The 19,674-nt window shown below is 36.0% G+C and overlaps 1 protein-coding gene across 3 annotated transcripts in view; it reads left to right on the top strand.

Moving 5' to 3' along the window:
• LOC123868397 overlaps positions 1-19,674 on the top strand; it is a 228,674-nt gene that overhangs the window by 156,637 nt on the left and 52,363 nt on the right. For all 3 annotated transcript variants that reach the window (XM_045910908.1, XM_045910905.1, XM_045910904.1), the window contains exons 5-7: positions 4,081-4,954; positions 6,128-6,228; positions 10,873-11,052. In XM_045910908.1, coding sequence (XP_045766864.1) covers positions 4,081-4,954; positions 6,128-6,228; positions 10,873-11,052 — 1,155 coding nt within the window. The remainder of the gene's footprint in view (positions 1-4,080; positions 4,955-6,127; positions 6,229-10,872; positions 11,053-19,674) is intronic.

The following is a 19,674-nucleotide window of genomic DNA, read 5'->3' as shown; positions in this document are numbered from 1 at the left end:
AATATTCTACAGTTGTAGTACGCGAGACCTTACCTACCTACCTACCTGTAGCATGATTATACCAAAAACTTCGTTTTGGATTAAGTATAGCTAAGTTATCTGGTTGTTCAAGTATAAGACGTAGGAAGGCAGATAAAGTTGAACTTGTAAGACGTGTAACAGGAAAATCTCTGAAGGCCCCTTTGTTTCGTCTTTACTTGCGAACTATTCCCTAAGGGCCCCATAACTTCACAAAACCGGATTCTTAGTTACAAAGTACATACTAACTTACAGTACATTATAGCTTTTGCCTGCGGCTTTATATAAAAGCTTACTGGTAGGGTAAACTTTTTTGTACAGCTTCCGTATGCAAACTTTAGTTTCTGCCCTTAAGAGGGCTCTCTCCGTCACTCGTTTCATACAATCGTAGTTCCAATTTCATTTGAATACTAAGCAACTAAAGTCCATGAAATTTTGCAGACATATTCTAGAAACTAATATCTATGCCTGTGGTTTTCCAGATTTCTGTTAAAATATTCGGTTTCAAAGTTACGCGTTCTTAAAAATTTTCATACAAATCTTTGAGCCCCTGTAATTTTTAAACTACATATTTTTAGAAAAATCTAAAACACCACAGACACAGATATTAGTTTCTAGAATATGTCTGCAAAATTTCATGGACTTTGGTTGCTTAATATTCAAATGAAATTGGAACTACGATTGTATGAAACGAGTGACGGAGAGAGCCCTGTTAAGAAGTTTCATACAATACTGAATTACATACTCGTAATAATATAATGATAGTGATCATAGTTACCCAGATACTCGTGGTTACCAAATCAGGCCGTCAAGCGACTTAGCGTTCCGGTACGAAGCCGTGGAGGAACCAAATTTTTTTTTTTTTATTTATTTTTATTTATTTAGTAATAGACTTAATTTAAAGAGAAACATTTTTCACCATTTTTTATAGACCAAAGCACTAGATAAAAAACAGACTGGTGTTTGGAATTTTGCAGCCCAAATAGACCGTAGTCTGTGCTAGGGCTGACAAAAAAGAAAAAAAGATTAATTTATTTTATGATTTTACGATTTAAAAAAAAAAAAAAAAAAAGAGTTAAGCCTATATTTCCATTTTTTACAAACAAAAGAATAAAAAAATAAATTTTTTTTTTTGTGCAACAGTGTTTATATAATAATATTTCAAAAAATATATAAAGATAGGATAGGATAAAGTTTAGATTATAGCATTGAGTTTCAACAGATCTTGTCATAAAGGCATTTAAAACTTTCACAAGTGTAAATTAAAAATTTATAACACCCCCGACGATCCAAAGTATTTGAATTTTCCAAAACATCATTTTCAAATAAATAATTATGTATCTAGGCAACGTCCATCTTGACAGCTTGACATTTGTCTATTGACATAATATTATGAACCTAACGGTTATCTAACCTTCTTTTCTACAAGAAAACTAGAAAAGAGCTGATAACTCTTAAACGGCTGAACCAATTTTTTTAGATTATAGCTAAGAACACTCTCGATCAAGCCACCTTTCAAACAAAAAAAACTAAATTAAAATCGGTTCATTCGTTTAGGCGCTACGATGCCACAGACAGATACACAGATACACAGATACACAGACACACAGATACACACGTCAAACTTATAACACCCCTATTTTTGGGTCGGGGGTTAAAAACCGGATTCTAGCAAAAATTTCTTTATATAGATTTTTAGTTTTCTCTTTAAGGAATTACGCTGGGCATATAAAAGCAGTTTGGATATCTCCAAAGGAAGATTATTAAACAGTTTTGGCGCCGCAGCTGTAAAATGTCTACTCGTAAATCCAGATGTTCGTCGGGGAACTGAACATCTTTGTTGCCTTTGCCTGAGGTGACTGGGAGTTTGCTCAAACGTAAAGTCGTCTATATATTTTGCCATATACATTGTTAGTTGCCATATGTATATTTTTCTTGGTGTTAGTACTTTACTCAGTTTAAATAGTTCTTCTGTAGGGAATCGTCGATTTTTTCTTAAAATAATTTTGAGATTGAGTTTTTGAGCCTTATTGAGTTTGTCTAATAAAGTTGATCCACATGAACCCCATGCTATGATGCCATACAATATTAACGACTGAGTTAAAGAGCAATACACTGTTAAGAGTAGGTTGACACTCATAATATTTCTTAGATCATTGTATATATAGCTCAAACTTCGGACTTTATTAGTCAGCATGTCTACGTGCGCGTCCCATCTTAGATGTTGATGTATGGGTGTAGGTTTGATAAAAACTGCCATACCCGTTCCAGATTAGCCCACTCTTTTCTTAGACTGCATCACCACTTACCACCAGGTGAGATAACAGTCAAGGGTTAACTTGTGTTTGGATTGAAAAAATTTAAAACGAGGTAATCTTAGAGGTCTATGTAATCTCTAGAACTAATAATGATATGGATAAACTCGCAGGGAAAAGCTAGTGTCCTACATAGTACGAAGCGATTTGCTTCCCCGTTTCTAATCCGAACCGCTAGGATATGGTAGGCCCTTCCGGCCTCCGCAACTAGGCAACTTCTAGGCAAGCGCGCTCCGTCTTAGACTGCATCATTACTTCCTAGCAGATTTGATTGCAGCCAAGCGCTACTTAAGTCTGTAAATTTAAAAAAAATATATATTGTCTATTATTTGTCTTTGCACACTAGTGCAAAGCTAGTAACAGATAGTATACAGAGTAGTGATGTAGCGTCAAGGCTTTAGGAATGTCATCAGGTTGTTGCAGCATGCAAAGTGCTTTGTGCTTTGTGCGCGTTCAAAGCAGCCAAGAAACCTGTGCACCGTACCTATGTTGCAAAGCTCTTTATGAATTAGGGTTTAGGCATATGCAACGCGAAACGGCTAAACCGGTATACGTCCACTGCTGGATATAGGTCTCTTGTAGAGACTTCTAAAGATAACTATACCAAGTAGGGTATCATATAAAAGGGCTTTACCTGCATATTCTTAAACATATTTCATTTATTTTTATGCATAATGGTTTTTGATTTATCGTGCAAAATGTCGAAAAAATTACCCGAGTACGAAACCCTCGGTGCGCGAGTCTGAATCGCATTTGGCCGGTTTTTTTTTTTTGTTTTCAGTATACTTACCAATTTCTACCATATTTCAAAGTCCATTAGGTTAACTTTCAGTTCTTATCAATAAGAGTTGTTCAACCATATTTCAAAGTCCATTAGACTAACTTAAAGTTGTTATCATACTTCCCCTCTACCCCGTCTGTTTGCATTGGCCAAAACAATTTCTTGTTGTATATTCTTCTTACCGTAGGTCAATGAAATTCCTTGTATATTTTTTTTAATTGTATCCGAATCAGTATTGTCTACGTGTTTAGTAAGGCGGCATTTACCGACACGTGTAATATATATCCAGGCCTTTATAGTGAGTGAAATACTAGGGTGGTAAGTATGATTTCCACGTCACTTAGAAAGGTACGTAGAGACGTCATACTACTGCTATATTTCTGTGTATTACGTACAGAAATTCAAAGGAAAGGAAACGGAATATTCTAGAATTATGCAGTTGTACTACAGAGAAGTTTATTGTAGTACAACAACGTCAGTCGGAATATAAACTACGGAATATAGAACTAAACTCTCTTGACTAATACTGATCACTGTTTCACTTCACTTCATCCAGTTACTTTGTCGAGAGTCAGAATGTTTGTACAGTGGTTGTATAGCTGCATATGTAATCATTGTTGCATAGCATAAGTCTTTTTTAGGGTTCCATACTCGAAAGGTGCCAACGGGAACCTATTACTAAACTAAGCCTCCGCTGTAAATCCGGCTATCTGTCAGAGGGCTGTATTTCGTGAACCGTAATATATTGAGAGTTGAATGTTTCGCAGAATAATTATGTATTTCTATTGCCGCTATAACAATAAATAGTGAAAAATTCAAAATGGCCGCCACGAAAATAAAAATAAATTAAAGTTCTTGTTCAATGTTACGGAATCCTTCGCGTTCGTGTCCAACTCGCTCTTGACCGATTTTTTACTATCAATGATTCATTTTGCAAAAAAATCCATATCGTTTCATTTGTTCCAGATTGTGCAATACACGTAAGAGCGTCGCGATCGGGACGCGTGCATTCCGGTCACCTGCCCAGGACACACAACTGCCGCCTGCTCTTCCCTCCCCCCTCACTCAACTACGCCCTCCTCGTCGACCTCCACAAACTCAACGTACCATGCTCCAGCGGCTCCATAAAGTTCGCCCCAAACTCCCCGACATTATGCGGAAAGCTGGAACAAATAACGCCACCAAACAGAAGATACATCTACCAATCGTCAAGCAATCCAGAAATAGAACTCCACGGCCGACCTACGTTCGCCGCGACCTACCGTCTAGTTGACCATTGTCACGATGTTCTCTTGACGGGAAGAAACGGCTCGTTCGAAGTCGGACCAACCACAAAACTGTTCTGCTCCTACAAAATCCATTTGCCCTACGGAAATAGGGTAGCCTTACGCCTCCAAATGGGCACAGGAAATGGGCTCAAAAACACTGATAGTTCTAATATAATTCACGAAGATTCCCACACATTTTGCAAAGGGATGGAATTAAATTTAGTTGACGGAGACTCTAGGTGGAAGCATTGCTCGCAACCTGGTGATCCATTGCGTAGTGTTCAAATAATTTCCGAGAGAAACTCTGTTAGATTAAATATTAGTATATTGGCGAAGAGGAATTCGTCCGCCATGTGGTTGAAAGTCTGGTGGATGGATAAACCAGTGGAAGACATAATTGGGCACTGTGAATATGGATGGGTGATTTCAGGGGATTTTTGTATAACAGCTGTAAGAGAAGGGAAGAAGGCTTGGAGGCCAGCGGAGGTGGAATGTGTCAGAATGGGCGGCCATCTGGCAAGCATACTGAACGAGCGTCAACAACAAATTATGGACCAACTACTTATACACGCGTAAGTTTTAACAGGGGTCTTCCCTTCACTCGCTCCATACAAAAATAGAGCCTCAATAGCTCAACCGGTAAAGGAGTGAACTGAAAACCGAAAGGTCGACGGTTCAAACCCCGCCCGTTGCACTATTGTCGTACCTACTCCTAGCACAAGCCTGACGCTTAGTTGGAGAGGAAAGGGGAATATTAGTCATTTAGAAATGGCTAATATTCTTTAAAAAAAAAAAATATAGGTTGGTTCTCATTTAAATATTCCATAAACATTCATCTTTTGATTTAACTAATCAAAATCGATTAATTTTGTAGATACGTTCTAGAAACTAATATTTATGTCTAGAGTGTGCTACATTTCCGTAAAAATAACTAGTTTTAAACTTACACGAGTTTAAAGATTTTTGTAAATTCTTGAGACCGTTTAACTTTGAACCTGAATATTTTAATGGAAATCTGGAAACCACAGGCATACATAGGCATTCGTTCCTCAAACATATCTAAAAAAATCCATTGAGTTGGATTGGTTAATATTCAAATGAGAGCGAAACTTCAATAATAGTACCGAGCGAGTGACGCAGCGATTGCTATTCTCAAAACATATTACACAGTCACTAAGCTACTGTAAAACTAAATTTTAATTAAAAATTAAAATCGACTAACTTTTGAAATTAGTTGAAGTTACGAGCTTTGTTTACTTCATTAGTATTTTATTAAATTCTGTAGCTAGCAAACTATCTTGCCAGATGTCAACATCAGAATAATAATTGGGAAACTTATTTTAGTTATAAGTTTCTAGGAAAAAAAAACTAGTCAAAATATGTCCTTTTCAAATACAAATATTCCCGACATTTTATCAACTTAGCACGAAAGAATGACTATCATCGTCATCAAAAACAGTCAATATGCATCCACTACTGGACATAATATAGGTATCTTTTGAGTAGCGACAACTTTGCCGATCCTCGGCCTTTGGGATCCAATCGAAGAAGATGAGTTAATGTCCATCGCTCCACCTAGCCGGTAGGAGAAGGAATATGATTATCACATTGTTACAATCGCAATTGTTGTGATTGGCTGATTTTATGTTGCTATGCATTTTAGCCAATGGTGAGAGAGTGTCAACCAATCAGAGGTGATTGCACTCCTCGCAATGTAGCAGCGATAAAGTGTGTTCCTTTCACAGACCTGGCGCTGGAATCGAAGATGTCTACTGGATAGGAGCAACGGATGCAGTTCACGAGGGGGAGTTCCGATGGTCCGACAACCTTCCTTTTTCTTACGCACGTAAGTTCCCTTCCAATCTTCTCTAAGATGGTATCTAGTCTTTATAGTCACCACATTGTCTTTACAGTCATTACCATCATCTCAACCCATTGCTGGGCCGCCTAATGGGTAGGTATAGGTCTCAGACTTTAGGACAGACAGAAGGATTTAGGCCATACTTCTAGAATGCTATTCAAGTGCGGATTGGTAGATTTCACACACCTACCAATTACAATGCGGGTATCTTTAAAACAAGAGTGAATAGGCACCTTCTAGGTAAACGCGACCCATCTTAGACCACATTATCACTTTCCATCAGGTGTGATTGTGGCCAAGCGCTTGCCTATAGTGAAAAAAAAAAAACCCCTGAGAGAACATTACTGATCTAAGGCAACAAGTTTCCACACGATGTCTACCAACCGTTAAGTGGTTAAAATGATCTTAACCCTGAAAACTTAGAGGCGTTTGCCCGAGATCGTATCCCAGACTCCTCGGAATACGAAGATGACTTCTTAACTAATGGGCTATCAACGCTTAACCCCAAAACTTATCAAATATTAAACTTCATTCTACGACCTTGTATCATCTAATTCTTCCCCACTTCTATTATAAACTCCTAGATATGTAGGTAGCTAAAAAATAAAAGGCCAAATAAAAGCTAACAAAGGCAAACGAATATATTGAAGTTAAGAGGGCTCTCTCCGTCACTCGTTTCATACAATCGTAGTTCCAATTTCATTTGAATATTAAGCAACCAAAGTCCATGAAATTTTGCAGACATATTCGAGAAACTCTATGTCTGTGGTTTTCCAGATTTCTGTTAAAATATTCGGTTTCAAAGTTACGCGGTCTTAGAAATTTTCATACAAATCTTTGAGCGCCTGTAATTTTAAAACTACATATTGTTAGAAAAATCTAAAACACCACAGACACAGATATTAGTTTCTAGAATATGTCTGCAAAATTTCATGGACTTTGGTTGCTTAATATTCAAATGAAATTGGAACTACGATTGTATGAAACGAGTGACGGAGAGAGCCCTGTTAAAGCCAAATACTATAAATATTTGTCACACAACTGAATGTACTAATATTATCTTCTCTTCAATTATTATTAGCTCCACAAAGAAGACACTGATACGTAGAGTAGGTACGATATTAGATTACACTATAGAAACCGTCTACTTAGAAGCAGATAAGTTCAAATAAAGGACACGCAATTAGAAAAATTGGCCATATTCATTATTTATCACAAAGGCCGAGTCTAGCCCGGCTGGCGACAGGCCTGATTTATTACATACATAGAGATTTACCTAAAATTAGAGAGGATATTTCAAATATTATCATAAAAATTGAAACAATATATCAATTAGAGGTGATAGTCTATTAGATAAGACGTTGACCATCAATTCGAGATGTCCGAAGTTCGATCCCAGGCACGCACCTCTAACTTTTCAGATCTCTCTCTATGAATTTAATATCACTGAGTGAATCTGAGAGTACTCCATGATGTTCTCAAGACTGTGTAAATTCTGTCAATCTACAGCGTGGTGAACTATGACCTAAGCCCTTCTCGTTCTGAGAGGAAACTCATGTTCAGAAATGGGCCGGCGATGATGTTTATGAAATGTCATATCTGTTTAAAAGCCGCTTTTTTTGTGATAACTAACAAGTGTAAATTAAAACCACCCCCGATAAGTGAAGGTTACAGTAACTAGAAAAGAGCTGATAACTTTCAAACGGCTGAACAGATTTTCTTAGAAGAATACAATGTAAATAGTTGTAAGAATTATGTAAATACAATAAATAAAATAAAATAAATAGATTATAGCTAAGAAAACTCTCGATCAAGCCATCTTTCAAACGAAAAAAACTAAATTAAAATCGGTTCATTAGTTTAGGAGCTACGATGCCACAGACAGATACACAGATACACACGTCAAACTTATAGCACCCCTCTTTTTGGGTCGGGGGTTAATAAATAATGAATAAGGCTTTAAAGGCATTTATGACCTACGCTACACTTTATTGTCAAGTTACAAGCAAAAACAAACAAAAAATCTACTCGTTCTTGAATTAAAAGTTATGGTTTTGTCCTATCTGTCAATATACATCAATATTTAAATATCGTTGGTTGGTTTCCTCAATAAACATTAGCTTACTGTTAGCTATGTCGAGCCTTTACGGTCCAATGGTCAGATCTCGAGATCCTATTGGATTTATCAACGGTTTAGAGGTTTCTATTACGAGTAGGTACACAAGTCCTATCCTGAGTGTTGTGTGACCTAGTTTCTTCAATATGAGGTCGATAAGTGAAGTGTTTTATAATGAAATGCTATAAAATTCGGAGTAAAAAACCTTTTAAATCTTTTCAAAAAAAAAAAAAATTCATCTCCATCATGAGGTTTTAATCATTGCAATTTTTGAAAAGTACTTATAAAAATCAGTCAAATACGAGTCGGGCTCGCACACGAAGGGTTCCGTAACGTTGTACAAGAAATAACATTTTATGATTTTTTTAACTTTCATGGCGGCCATTTTGAAAGTTATTAACCCCCGACCCAAAAAGAGGGGTGTTATACTCGTAAGTTTGACGTGTGTATCTGTGCATTTGTGTGTGGCATCGTAACTCCTAAACTAATGAACCGAGTTTAATTTAGTTTTTTTTTTGTTTGAAAGGTGGCTTGATCGAGAGTGTTCTTAGCTATAATCCAAAAAAATCGGTTCAGCCGTTTGAAAGTTATCAGCTCTTTTCTAGTTACTATGATGATGATGTATCTAAGAATACCCCATACATTCAAATCTGTTCAGGCGTTCAGAAGTTATGGTGAATGTGTAGAAAAAGTGACATAAAGGATCTAAAAATATTACACTCCTTTTTTGGGCAATCGTGTGAAAAGTGAAAACTATTCTATTCAGTAACTAATCCATCCATAGAAGCAATCACCCCAAAATTACCTACTCCCTTTCATTCACTTTTTGTAAGTAAATCTAGTTTCAAAATTAACTCCAAAATAAGAAAGAAGTTTATCACAAGTGTAAATTAAAAATTTATAACACCCCCGACGATCCAAAGTATTTGAGTTTTCCAAAACATCATTTTCAAATAAATAATTATGTATTTAGGCAACGTCCATCTTGACAGCTTGACATTTGTCTATTGACATAATATTATGAACCTAACGGTTATCTTACCTTCTTTTCTACAAGAAAACTAGAAAAGAGCTGATAACTCTTAAACGGCTGAACCAATTTTTTTAGATTATAGCTAAGAACACTCTCGATCAAGCCACCTTTCAAACAAAAAAAACTAAATTAAAATCGGTTCATTCGTTTAGGCGCTACGATGCCACAGACAGATACACAGATACACAGATACACAGATACACAGACACACAGATACACAGATACACACGTCAAACTTATAACACCCCTCTTTTTGGGTCGGGGGTTAAAAATAATTAGCATAACATCATTACACTACATGTTCCCGGAATTTCGAAGCGAGCTTTTTCATATTTATTATGTAAATTCGTGGCAAGTTTTAGCCAAATTTTCGCACTCAATTTTCTGAGTTAGTCTGATGCTCTAACTTTTAACGAGTCTTTATTAAATAAGGACTTATTTAGTTAATTTAGGAATTTTTGGTTAGATTAGGTTAAGAAATCTTTTTCAAAGTTGGTTAGCAAAGTCCGTTGTCTTAGCCACTAAGCTAACGATTGTTTCAGGCAAATATAACTTGGCAAAAGTGAAATGATAACTGATATGACACTTAGTGCGAAGAACTTGTTTACATCGCCTTGAGCGGTCGTATCGGTTACGTTTGTACTTACTTTAGCAGAATCAACACAGCTGTACCTGTACTATGAAATAAATCTTTATTTATAGCAACTAGGCCACAATTTGTTAGTAGACACTTTTCATTCTTATAAACTAATGTTAGTAATAACTTTGTGGGAAAAAGAAACCGCAAAAAATTTGTATAATGTTTATTCCATCTTATTAAAGACTTTAATGAACGTATATTTGCATACTTCATAGAAACGGTTATAGTGACACATCTTTTATTCATGTTATTGCATAAATTATAATCTATTTCAGTTTGAACCATTCTTTCCTTTAGTCCAGATGCCTTTGTGTTTCATTTTGAGTCGGTACAGCCATTATGTTCTGTGACGTTTTAATATAATTTCAACATCAAGAGTCTTTATAAAAGTTGTAACCCATTTTTGCAAAGTGCGTAATTTTTTTCATGTTTTTTTGCGAAAAAAGAGCTTCCTATGACTTTAACCTAGCTAAGTTTACCCGACTGTCTTGTGGCAAAGCATAAAATGTGTTTGATCTTTATGTATGTATGTCCGATTACAATAAAAGATACGGCAGTAGATTCTTCTTGATCTGTTATACCTACTGTTGTAGGTACATAAAATTGTAAAAAAATCGAAATGGCGGATTTTATGCACCTTAATGTGAAAAGATGCACTGCAAACCGCAATCAGGGTTTTTTGAAAACTTTTTTTTATATACAAAAGCGAGCAAACAAGCAGGCGGGTCACCTGGCGTTAAGTGATTACCGCCACCTATGAACATTTGCAGCACCAGAGGTACCGCCGTCGCTTTGCGGGCCTTTTAGGACTTTTTAAATTATTATTCTTTTGTCCACCAGATTGGTTTCCCGGTTGGCGGAAGCACGCTGGGCAGCCGAATGACGACGGCACCTCAGGCCAGGACTGCGTGGAGGCTCGGAGAGAGCTGCCTCCCCGCCCAGCGCATCCCACCTTCCTGTGGAACGACAGGAGCTGTCATGAGCATAACTACTACGTTTGTGAGAGGCCTGGTGTTGAAGGTAAGATGATTATCATCACCATCATTATCACAACCTAACGCCAGCTCACAACTACTAACGGATCTTTTCTTAAGCTAAAAAGGTTTTAATCTACCACGCCAGTGAAGTCGTTGGTATAATTCACTCGCCTTTGAGAACATTATGGAGAACTCTCAGGTATGCGGATTTCCTTATTATGTTTTCCTTAATCGTGCTTAATTTTGCTTTATTGTTCAATACCACCAAAAATATTTCCTGTAAAGTTGGTTGCTAGGACTCACAAGTATGTAATGTCTCACTGTTAAAAAGTTAGGAGCCCATGGGGCCTGTTCCAAGTTCAAAGAAGCTCTTAAATGCTCATGACTGTACCAAATTTATAACAATAAATAACAAATGATCTACTAAATAACATCTACCTATACATACAAACTCTATTATATTTCTTAGTATAAAGTATACCTAGGACGTTTAATGTTCGTAGAATTATTACATAACATAACATGTAAGGCCATAAGAAATAATTTGTGCGACAATCACGAAATGGCCACACAATAATACAATTTCGTGATAGTCATACAAACTATTCTTTATGGACATAAAACACCCACCCACCCCCAAACTAATATAATATTATAAATGAAAGTGTGTCTGTCTGTATGTCTGTCTGCTAGCTTTTCACGGCAGCAACACTTGAACAGATTTTTATGGGAACAGAGTTAGCTTACTTCCCGGGAAAGAACAAAGGTAACTTTTTATCACAGAATATCAAAAAGTTCCCACGGGATTTTTAAAAACCTAGATCCACACGGAAGAAGTCGCGGGCATGGTCTGGTATGTTTACATAGCTATGACGGATCGAAAATACGACAAAAAGCTTTCAAAAAAGGGAGGTTGTCGCACCTGATACGTTAGAAACCAAAGTGTGCAGAAAGTGATTGTTTATGTGCAAAACCTCGAGTTTCAAAACACGTTCATAATTCATATTTAGACCTTTTTGAAGATTGTTCAATATGGGGCTTATTCTATTACTAGCTGATGCCCGCAGCTTCGCCCGCGTGGATTGGTCAGATCCCCTGCAGCATCAGGATTGAGGAGTTGGACTCCAAATTTTTTATGAAACAATGTTGCAAAGTTCCTCTATCGATTAAAAAAGAAATGACGCAAATCGGTTCAGAAATCTCGGAGATTTCGGTGTACATAGGTAGAAAAACACAACTCCCTTTTTGAAAGTCGGTTAAAAAAGTAGCCTATGTTACTCCCTGGTCAATTTTCTACTTGTCTGTGAAAATCCCGTCAAAATCGGTTCAGCCGTTCCCAAGATTAGCCTTTTCAAACAGACAGACAGACAGACAGACAGACAAAAATTTTAAAAACGTGTAATTCGGTTATAGTATCGTTCAAATAACCATATGACCTTAATATGCGGTAGTTATTTCGAAATTACAGACAGACACTCCAATTTTATTTATTAGTATAGATTTGCAAATATATATCTCTTTGTAACAGTACTTCACAAGAGCAATTTCCCCTTAGCCATGTTTAATAGACACACTGACAAATGAGATAACAACGCTTGAGCACTTATCACTTCAGTACTGTACTCCCTATCAAAGGACTGACCACTTACATTGACGTCACGTTCACCCCAGCGAGGAAGTACGTGACCTGTGTACCCACTTACCCCCTCACTCATATACCACTTTAACCCATTGACTTAAAGTTCAAATTCCCATTTTACAAATAGACATCTTAATTGTCACTTCAAAATTGTATTCTATTCTAACACCAACAAGGACCAAAATCGGATGTCTTTATAACTTGAGGAATGTCCTCTTTGAAAGCATGTACATCTCCAGTATAATTTTGAAAAATGGACTCTTTAATTTTATAAATAGAGTTCAAAATTAGTTGAAGGAGTAAACTTTACTAGTCTTGGCCCTTTCATTCCGCTAAATTGCTTCGTACTTAAAACATCTTGTTAACCTTTGACTTGTCTTCCAAAATTGAGTAAAATAAGCGTTTTGCCCTTTTATTGTCTTGATGACATAATACCCCAGTACTCGTCTTTTTTTTACTATTTCTTTCAACAATTTCTAAGAAGTGCTCCACCCTAGATGCGTTATCAAAAATAAAAACTTCGATTTCGCTAACAACTTGACGTCCAGTGTCATACTAAATTTGACAGCTTCATAGGACACGGCTTTTGTTCAGAATATCCGTTCTATTTCAACTATTACAAAATCCTAACAGTTTGTTAGTTTATTTAAATACCAAGCAAAAACCCTTGTAATCTGTTCTTATGGAGACGGATGTTTGATCATAAAAAGCATAATATTATAATATTAAATATATTTTTTATTGTATGGTACTAATTTGACTTTTCTAAGAGCTTTTATAAGTCTAAACCGGAGAATAAATAAATAAAAATAAAAAAACAGACTTTTGAACAAATCGATCCAACTTTAATATCAATAGCAAAGCTAAGCTGAAAAGCTGACTAATGCGGCCTTAAACGTACTGTATATTAGAACTTAATAGTAATTTAAATCGAATGATCTCTCGCTAAACATCCGGCAAAAGTCGTGCAAGTATCTACAACGGATCGTGCACACAAAACTACGCAACATCGTAGCATATCTACGAAATACGTAGAACATGTCTACGCTTGAGCGGAATCGTAGACAGTAGACACGCTACGAGGCTTCTACTTTTACCCGTTAAAAACTTATACATTTTTGGTATGAGATTATGAGAGATTATTTTCTCAAAAAAACGTGGTAAAATTAAAAAATAAGCCATTAATAAGCAATCTAGCTTATAATCAAAATTGTGCGATGTGAAGTTTTAAAAAAAGTTAGAAAGAACACCCGTTGTGCCAGATCTTTTTCCATGCACATGCAGGCTGTGGAACTAACTCTCTTCGGCGGTGTTCCCACTAGATTTCAACATACGGTTATTAAAAGGGTGGATCAGCAAATTCTTGAAAGCCAGCAACGCATTGGCGGTTCTTCTGGTGCTGCAAACGTTCATGGGCGGTGGTAATCACTTAACACAAGAAGCCCTACCTGCCCATTTGCTCGCAATTATTACTAAAAACTTTTTCGTAAAGTTGGCTTCAAAAAGTCGATTTTAGTGCAAATATCAACAAAAATCAGTGAGGCGTGCAGAAACCTACACATATCGGTAAACTGAACAAATTTAACGCAAATCGTTTTACATAAACTTTTACGAGAGAGCTTTAAGCCTCTGTGTATCGAGGAACATTGGAAAGTTTATTTTAATCCGTTTCACGATCGTTTTGACACTATTGCATGAGCGCTTACCTTAATTAATCGAACTGAACAAGTGTAAATTAAAAATTTATAACACCCCCGACAAGTGAAGGTTACAGTAACTAGAAAAGAGTTGATAACTTTCAAACGGCTGAACCGATTTTCTTGGATTATAGCTAAGAACACTCTCGATCAAGCCACCTTTCAAACAAAAAAAAAACTAAATAAAAATAGTTTCATTAGTTTAGGAGCTACGAATCCACAGAGAGATACACAGATACACACGTCAAACTTATAACACCCCTCTTTTTGGGTCGGGGGTTAAAAAGAATTAATTGAAAGCAAAAAATTCGTTACAATATCATAAATATTGTAGAGCTATTCAATTAAGCTAATTTTGATAGTTGTCGCCTATTGACAATACCTAAGGTAAGAAAAGGCTATGAGAGTAAGGGAATAGAGAGACAGTTGTGGCTAGTTGAGTATCTTGGGATTCGTTTTCGAGATCGAAACTTGTTCAACTCTACGTTTTCTCACCATAATAAAAGAAGAACATTAGTAATATGCTAAGTTCGTAAAATACCTATTCAACAAGGTATCACACGAGAGAATAAACCATTTTTTTTAGGTTCATGCTTTTCATATAATTCATGAAAACCTGATTTTTTTAAAATTTAAATATGCCTCTGTATAGGTAATAGGTAAATCTAACTATACTAAACAACCTGATAACTTTTATAGTTGAGTGGATGAGTTTTTAGGAATCCCGTGGGAACTCTTTGATTTTCCGGGATAAAAAGTAGCCTATGTCCGTCCCCGAGATATAAGCTAACTCTGTACCTTTTGTCAGAATCGGTTAAATTGTTGGGCCGTGAAAAGGTAGCAGACAGACAGACAGAGAGACACACTTGCGCATTTATAATATTAGTATGGATGTATGGATTTTAAAACGATTGTGATACAAAGATAGCCGGAGAAATAAACAGACGGACGGACAGACTGGACGAAACTGTAAGTTTTGTTGTATTACTACGGAACTCTTAAAAGATGTAATTACAGAAACACAATTTCTGTAAGGCAAATATTATTTCGACAGTCCCCGTAGACTTTATTAATTAATTCTTTTGATGTTCGAAAACAAAATGGCAATGAAAGTTTCCGCTTCAGTACTAAGAGGGGTCTCTCCGTCACTCGCTTCATACAAACGTAGTTCCAATTTCATTTGAATATTAAGCAACCAAAGTCCATGAAATTTTGCAGACTTATTTTAGAAACTAATATCTGTGTATGTGGTGTTTTAGATTTTTCTAAAAATATGTAGTTTTAAAATTACAGGGGCTCAAAGATTTGTATGTGAATTTTTAAGACCGCGTAACTTTGAAACCGAATATATTAACAGAAATATGGAAAACCACAGACATAGATATTACTTTCTAGAATATGTCTGCAAAATTTCATGGACTTTGGTTGCTTAATATTCAAATGAAATTGGAACTACGTTTGTATGAAGCGAGTGACGGAGAGAGCCCTGTTAAAGCCTTCCTTTCAAGCCTTTTATGTTGGAAATGGAAATAATTAATGGCGGAACGCAAATAGCCGCGACACAATACAGTAGATTGCATCGAAAACTTCGCGATTACGTGCCTTTTCAGAGAACTCTGATGAAATACAATAATATTATCATCTTGCGATAAGTTGTTCTGGAATTGTTCCCTGCAAAGTTTGAAGGATGTAAATTGTACATAATATCGTAGAGGTGATACTCGTGTATTTTATTAACCCCCGACCCAAAAAGAGGGGTGTTATAAGTTTGACGTGTGTATCTATGTATCTGTCTATGGCAACGTAGCTCCTAAACTAATGAACTGATTTTAATTCAGTTTTTTTGTTTGAAAGGTGGCTTGATCGAGAGTGTTCTTAGCTATAATCCAAGAAAATCGGTTCAGCCGTTTGAAAGTTATCAGCTCTTTTCTAGTTACTGTAACCTTCACTTGTCGAGGGTGTTATAAATTTTTAATTTACACTTATTTAAATTAAATTTGTTCAAGCATACGGTCAGTATTAGGAGGACTACTTGTACCATATTATATCAAAAACAAGTGTAAATTAAAAATTTATAACACCCCCGACGATCCAAAGTATTTGAGTTTTCCAAAACATCATTTTCAAATAAATAATTATGTATTTAGGCAACGTCCATCTTGACAGCTTGACATTTGTCAATTGACATAATATTATGAACCTAACGGTTATCTAACCTTCTTTTCTACAAGAAAACTAGAAAAGAGCTGATAACTCTTAAATGGCTGAACCAATTTTTTTAGATTATAGCTAAGAACACTCTCGATCAAGCCACCTTTCAAACAAAAAAAACTAAATTAAAATCGGTTCATTCGTTTAGGCACTACGATGCCACAGACAGATACACAGATACACAGATACACAGATACACAGATACACAGATACACAGATACACAGATACACAGGTACACAGATACACACGTCAAACTTATAACACCCCTCTTTTTGGGTCGGGGGTTAAAAAAGCAGAAAACATTACGAGTACTACATTAACAAGTGTTATTTAAAAATTTTCAACACCCCCGACAAATCATTTTCAAATAAATAATTATGTATATCTAGGCAACGTCCATCTTGACAGCTTGACATTTGTCAATTGACACTTGAATATTATGAACCTAAGGGTTATCTTACCTTCTTTTATACAAGAAAACTAGAAAATAGCTCATAACTTTTAAACGGCTGAACCAATTTTTTTGGATTATAGCTAAGAACACTCTCGATCAAGCCACCTTTCAAACAAAAAAAAGTAAATTAAAATCGGTTCATTCGTTTAGGCGCTACGATGCCACAGACAGATACACAGATACACAGACACACAGATACACAGATACACACGTCAAACTTATAACACCCCTCTTTTTGGGTCGGGGGTTAAAAATCAAATAATTGAGTGTTTTATTACAATTAAATTACACAAGTTATTTGGAAATGCAATATTTTGCTTATTTTTTATATAACCTGGTGGCTGGCGCCCTTTTAGCAAAAAAGAAACCATGAATTTTTTTTTGAGAATATTAGTTATGCTAATCATGACTAGAATTAAGCGTAAAGCTGCCAATAGTGACTCGGGTGGGGTTTGAACCGCCGACCCTTCAGAATTCAGTCGGCTCCTCAACCGTAGAGCCTATATAGATTGGCAACTTTATGTAGTCGATATCCAATCAGCTCGTACTAATGTTTTTGCTCAACGTTTCTGATACGAACCACTATGGTGCGGAATGCCGTTCCAGCGCCCATGTTTTCTACTAAGTCTAATTTGAATACCTTCAAGGCTAGAGTGAATTGGCATTTTCTAGGCAAGAGCACTCCAACCAAACGTAGTTACCACCAAGCGTAGTAAAAAAAAAAAAAAGTAATCTTAAATAGCTAATCTGGTCATAAACTGAAGATTTAGGTTGAAGATAATATTTCCGGGGGAAATATCATAAAGTTATGAACCATATCGCGTAACCGCATCTAAATCCTCGTTTACGAGTTACGATGTAATAAAAGTGATGAACACTCATCTCTATATAAACGACCTTTAAGTAGGTTGATGTTTATTTCAAATCAAATAAACATCTGTGTAACAAAATCGATTTTTTGTAAGTCAAAATCAAAATATGTAACGTATGTAGTTAAGATAAGGGCTTTTAGAGGCTAATTGTGGTGATAATGGAATATTCAACCTTTATGCAACTCATTAAGGTTGAATATGACACAATTTGTCGTGTGAATAGTCCCCTAAAGAAGCCCCTATCTTGACTATGAATTCCAGTGTAAGACCATAATAATAGGAATTTCTCGTGGAATGCACGTAATAATAGTATACCTAATGAGTCCGAGCACCAAAATTGTTTTTTATCACGAAATAATCTTTAACTGAAGAAGGTTTTGTTATTTTTACAGATTTCCAACAAACTTTCGTAACATTAAATTTATTTTTCAGTTTAAAATTATTTGACGTGTGAAAAATTGACACTAAAAAACTCAAAATATAAAAAGCCCCCGACACAAAAACCTCTATAAGAAACCTAGAAAAGAGCCGATAACTTTCAAATGGCTTAACCAATTTTCTTCGATTACAGAAGAACACTCTCGATCAAGCCACCTTTCAAACAAAAAAAACTAAATTAAAATCGGTTCATTCGTTTAGGATAGGAGCTGCGATGCCATAGACAGATACACAGATATACGCACGTCGAACTTATAACACCCCTCTTTTTGGGTTGGGGGTTAAAAAGTGAAAATTAAACATCATCTCTACTGTAGTGACTCTCGGGCCTCAGCCGTACTATAGCTTTAAATTCATGGATTACCATTTCAAAATCGCTCATGTAGATTTTTAAGAAAAATGGTAACAGACATTTACAAACAATAAAGAAACCGAACAGCCTGTATACAACCAAAAGTTTTACCAGAGCATAACCATTTTGTACAATAGCTACAGATTAAACAAAACAGTTGAAAAAGCGAATGAACTGAAACAAAAACAATCGGCAGCCCCGAAACGATGGCAAAATATTCCAAAAGTTGCGTTGTAAATGCGGAAATGCACCGGACGGGCGAACTGAGCCATTTTATGTCCATTCCGCTATCGCTTTTTATTTAGGGCTGTCATATAACCGATAAATATAACAGGGTTGTCAGATAACAGAAATTTACGTGTGAACGGTATTAATGTCTAATGAATTGTTATAGCCAAATAGGTTGTTTGAGGGTGATAACGTCGTTATACGTAATTCGGTAATATAGGCATACAAGTGTAAATTAAAAATTTATAACACCCCCGACAAGTGAAGGTTACAGTAACTAGAAAAGAGCTGGTAACTTTCAAACGGCTGAACCGATTTTCTTGGATTATAGCTAAGAACACTCTCGATCAAGCCACCTTTCAAACAAATAAAACTAAATTAAAATCGGTTCATTAGTTTAGGAGCTACGATGCCACAGACAGACACACAGATACACACGAACACCGCTCTTTTAGGGTCGGGGTTAAAAATCACGTTGATCCGTTGCGTCGTTGTGGCATAATTACAGGAGAATTAATAAATCGACAAATCAACAAACAAACACCCTTTCGCATTTATAAATGGGTAATGATTTTAATTGCGGAGTATGGATTTGAAAGCCTTTAGTAATTTTTAACCGACTTCCAAAAAAGGAAGAGGTTCTCAATTCGTCGGAATCTTTTTTTTTTTTTTTTTTTTTTTTTTTTTTTTTATGTTCCCCGATTACTCAAAGACCCCTGGACCGATTTGGAAAATTTTTTTTTGTTTGAAAGGGTATACTGTGCAGGTGGTCC

Source organism: Maniola jurtina, chromosome 9 (assembly GCF_905333055.1).
Source record: "Maniola jurtina chromosome 9, ilManJurt1.1, whole genome shotgun sequence".
NCBI lineage: Eukaryota > Metazoa > Arthropoda > Insecta > Lepidoptera > Nymphalidae > Maniola > Maniola jurtina.
This window is presented reverse-complemented; position numbering and strand designations above follow the sequence as displayed.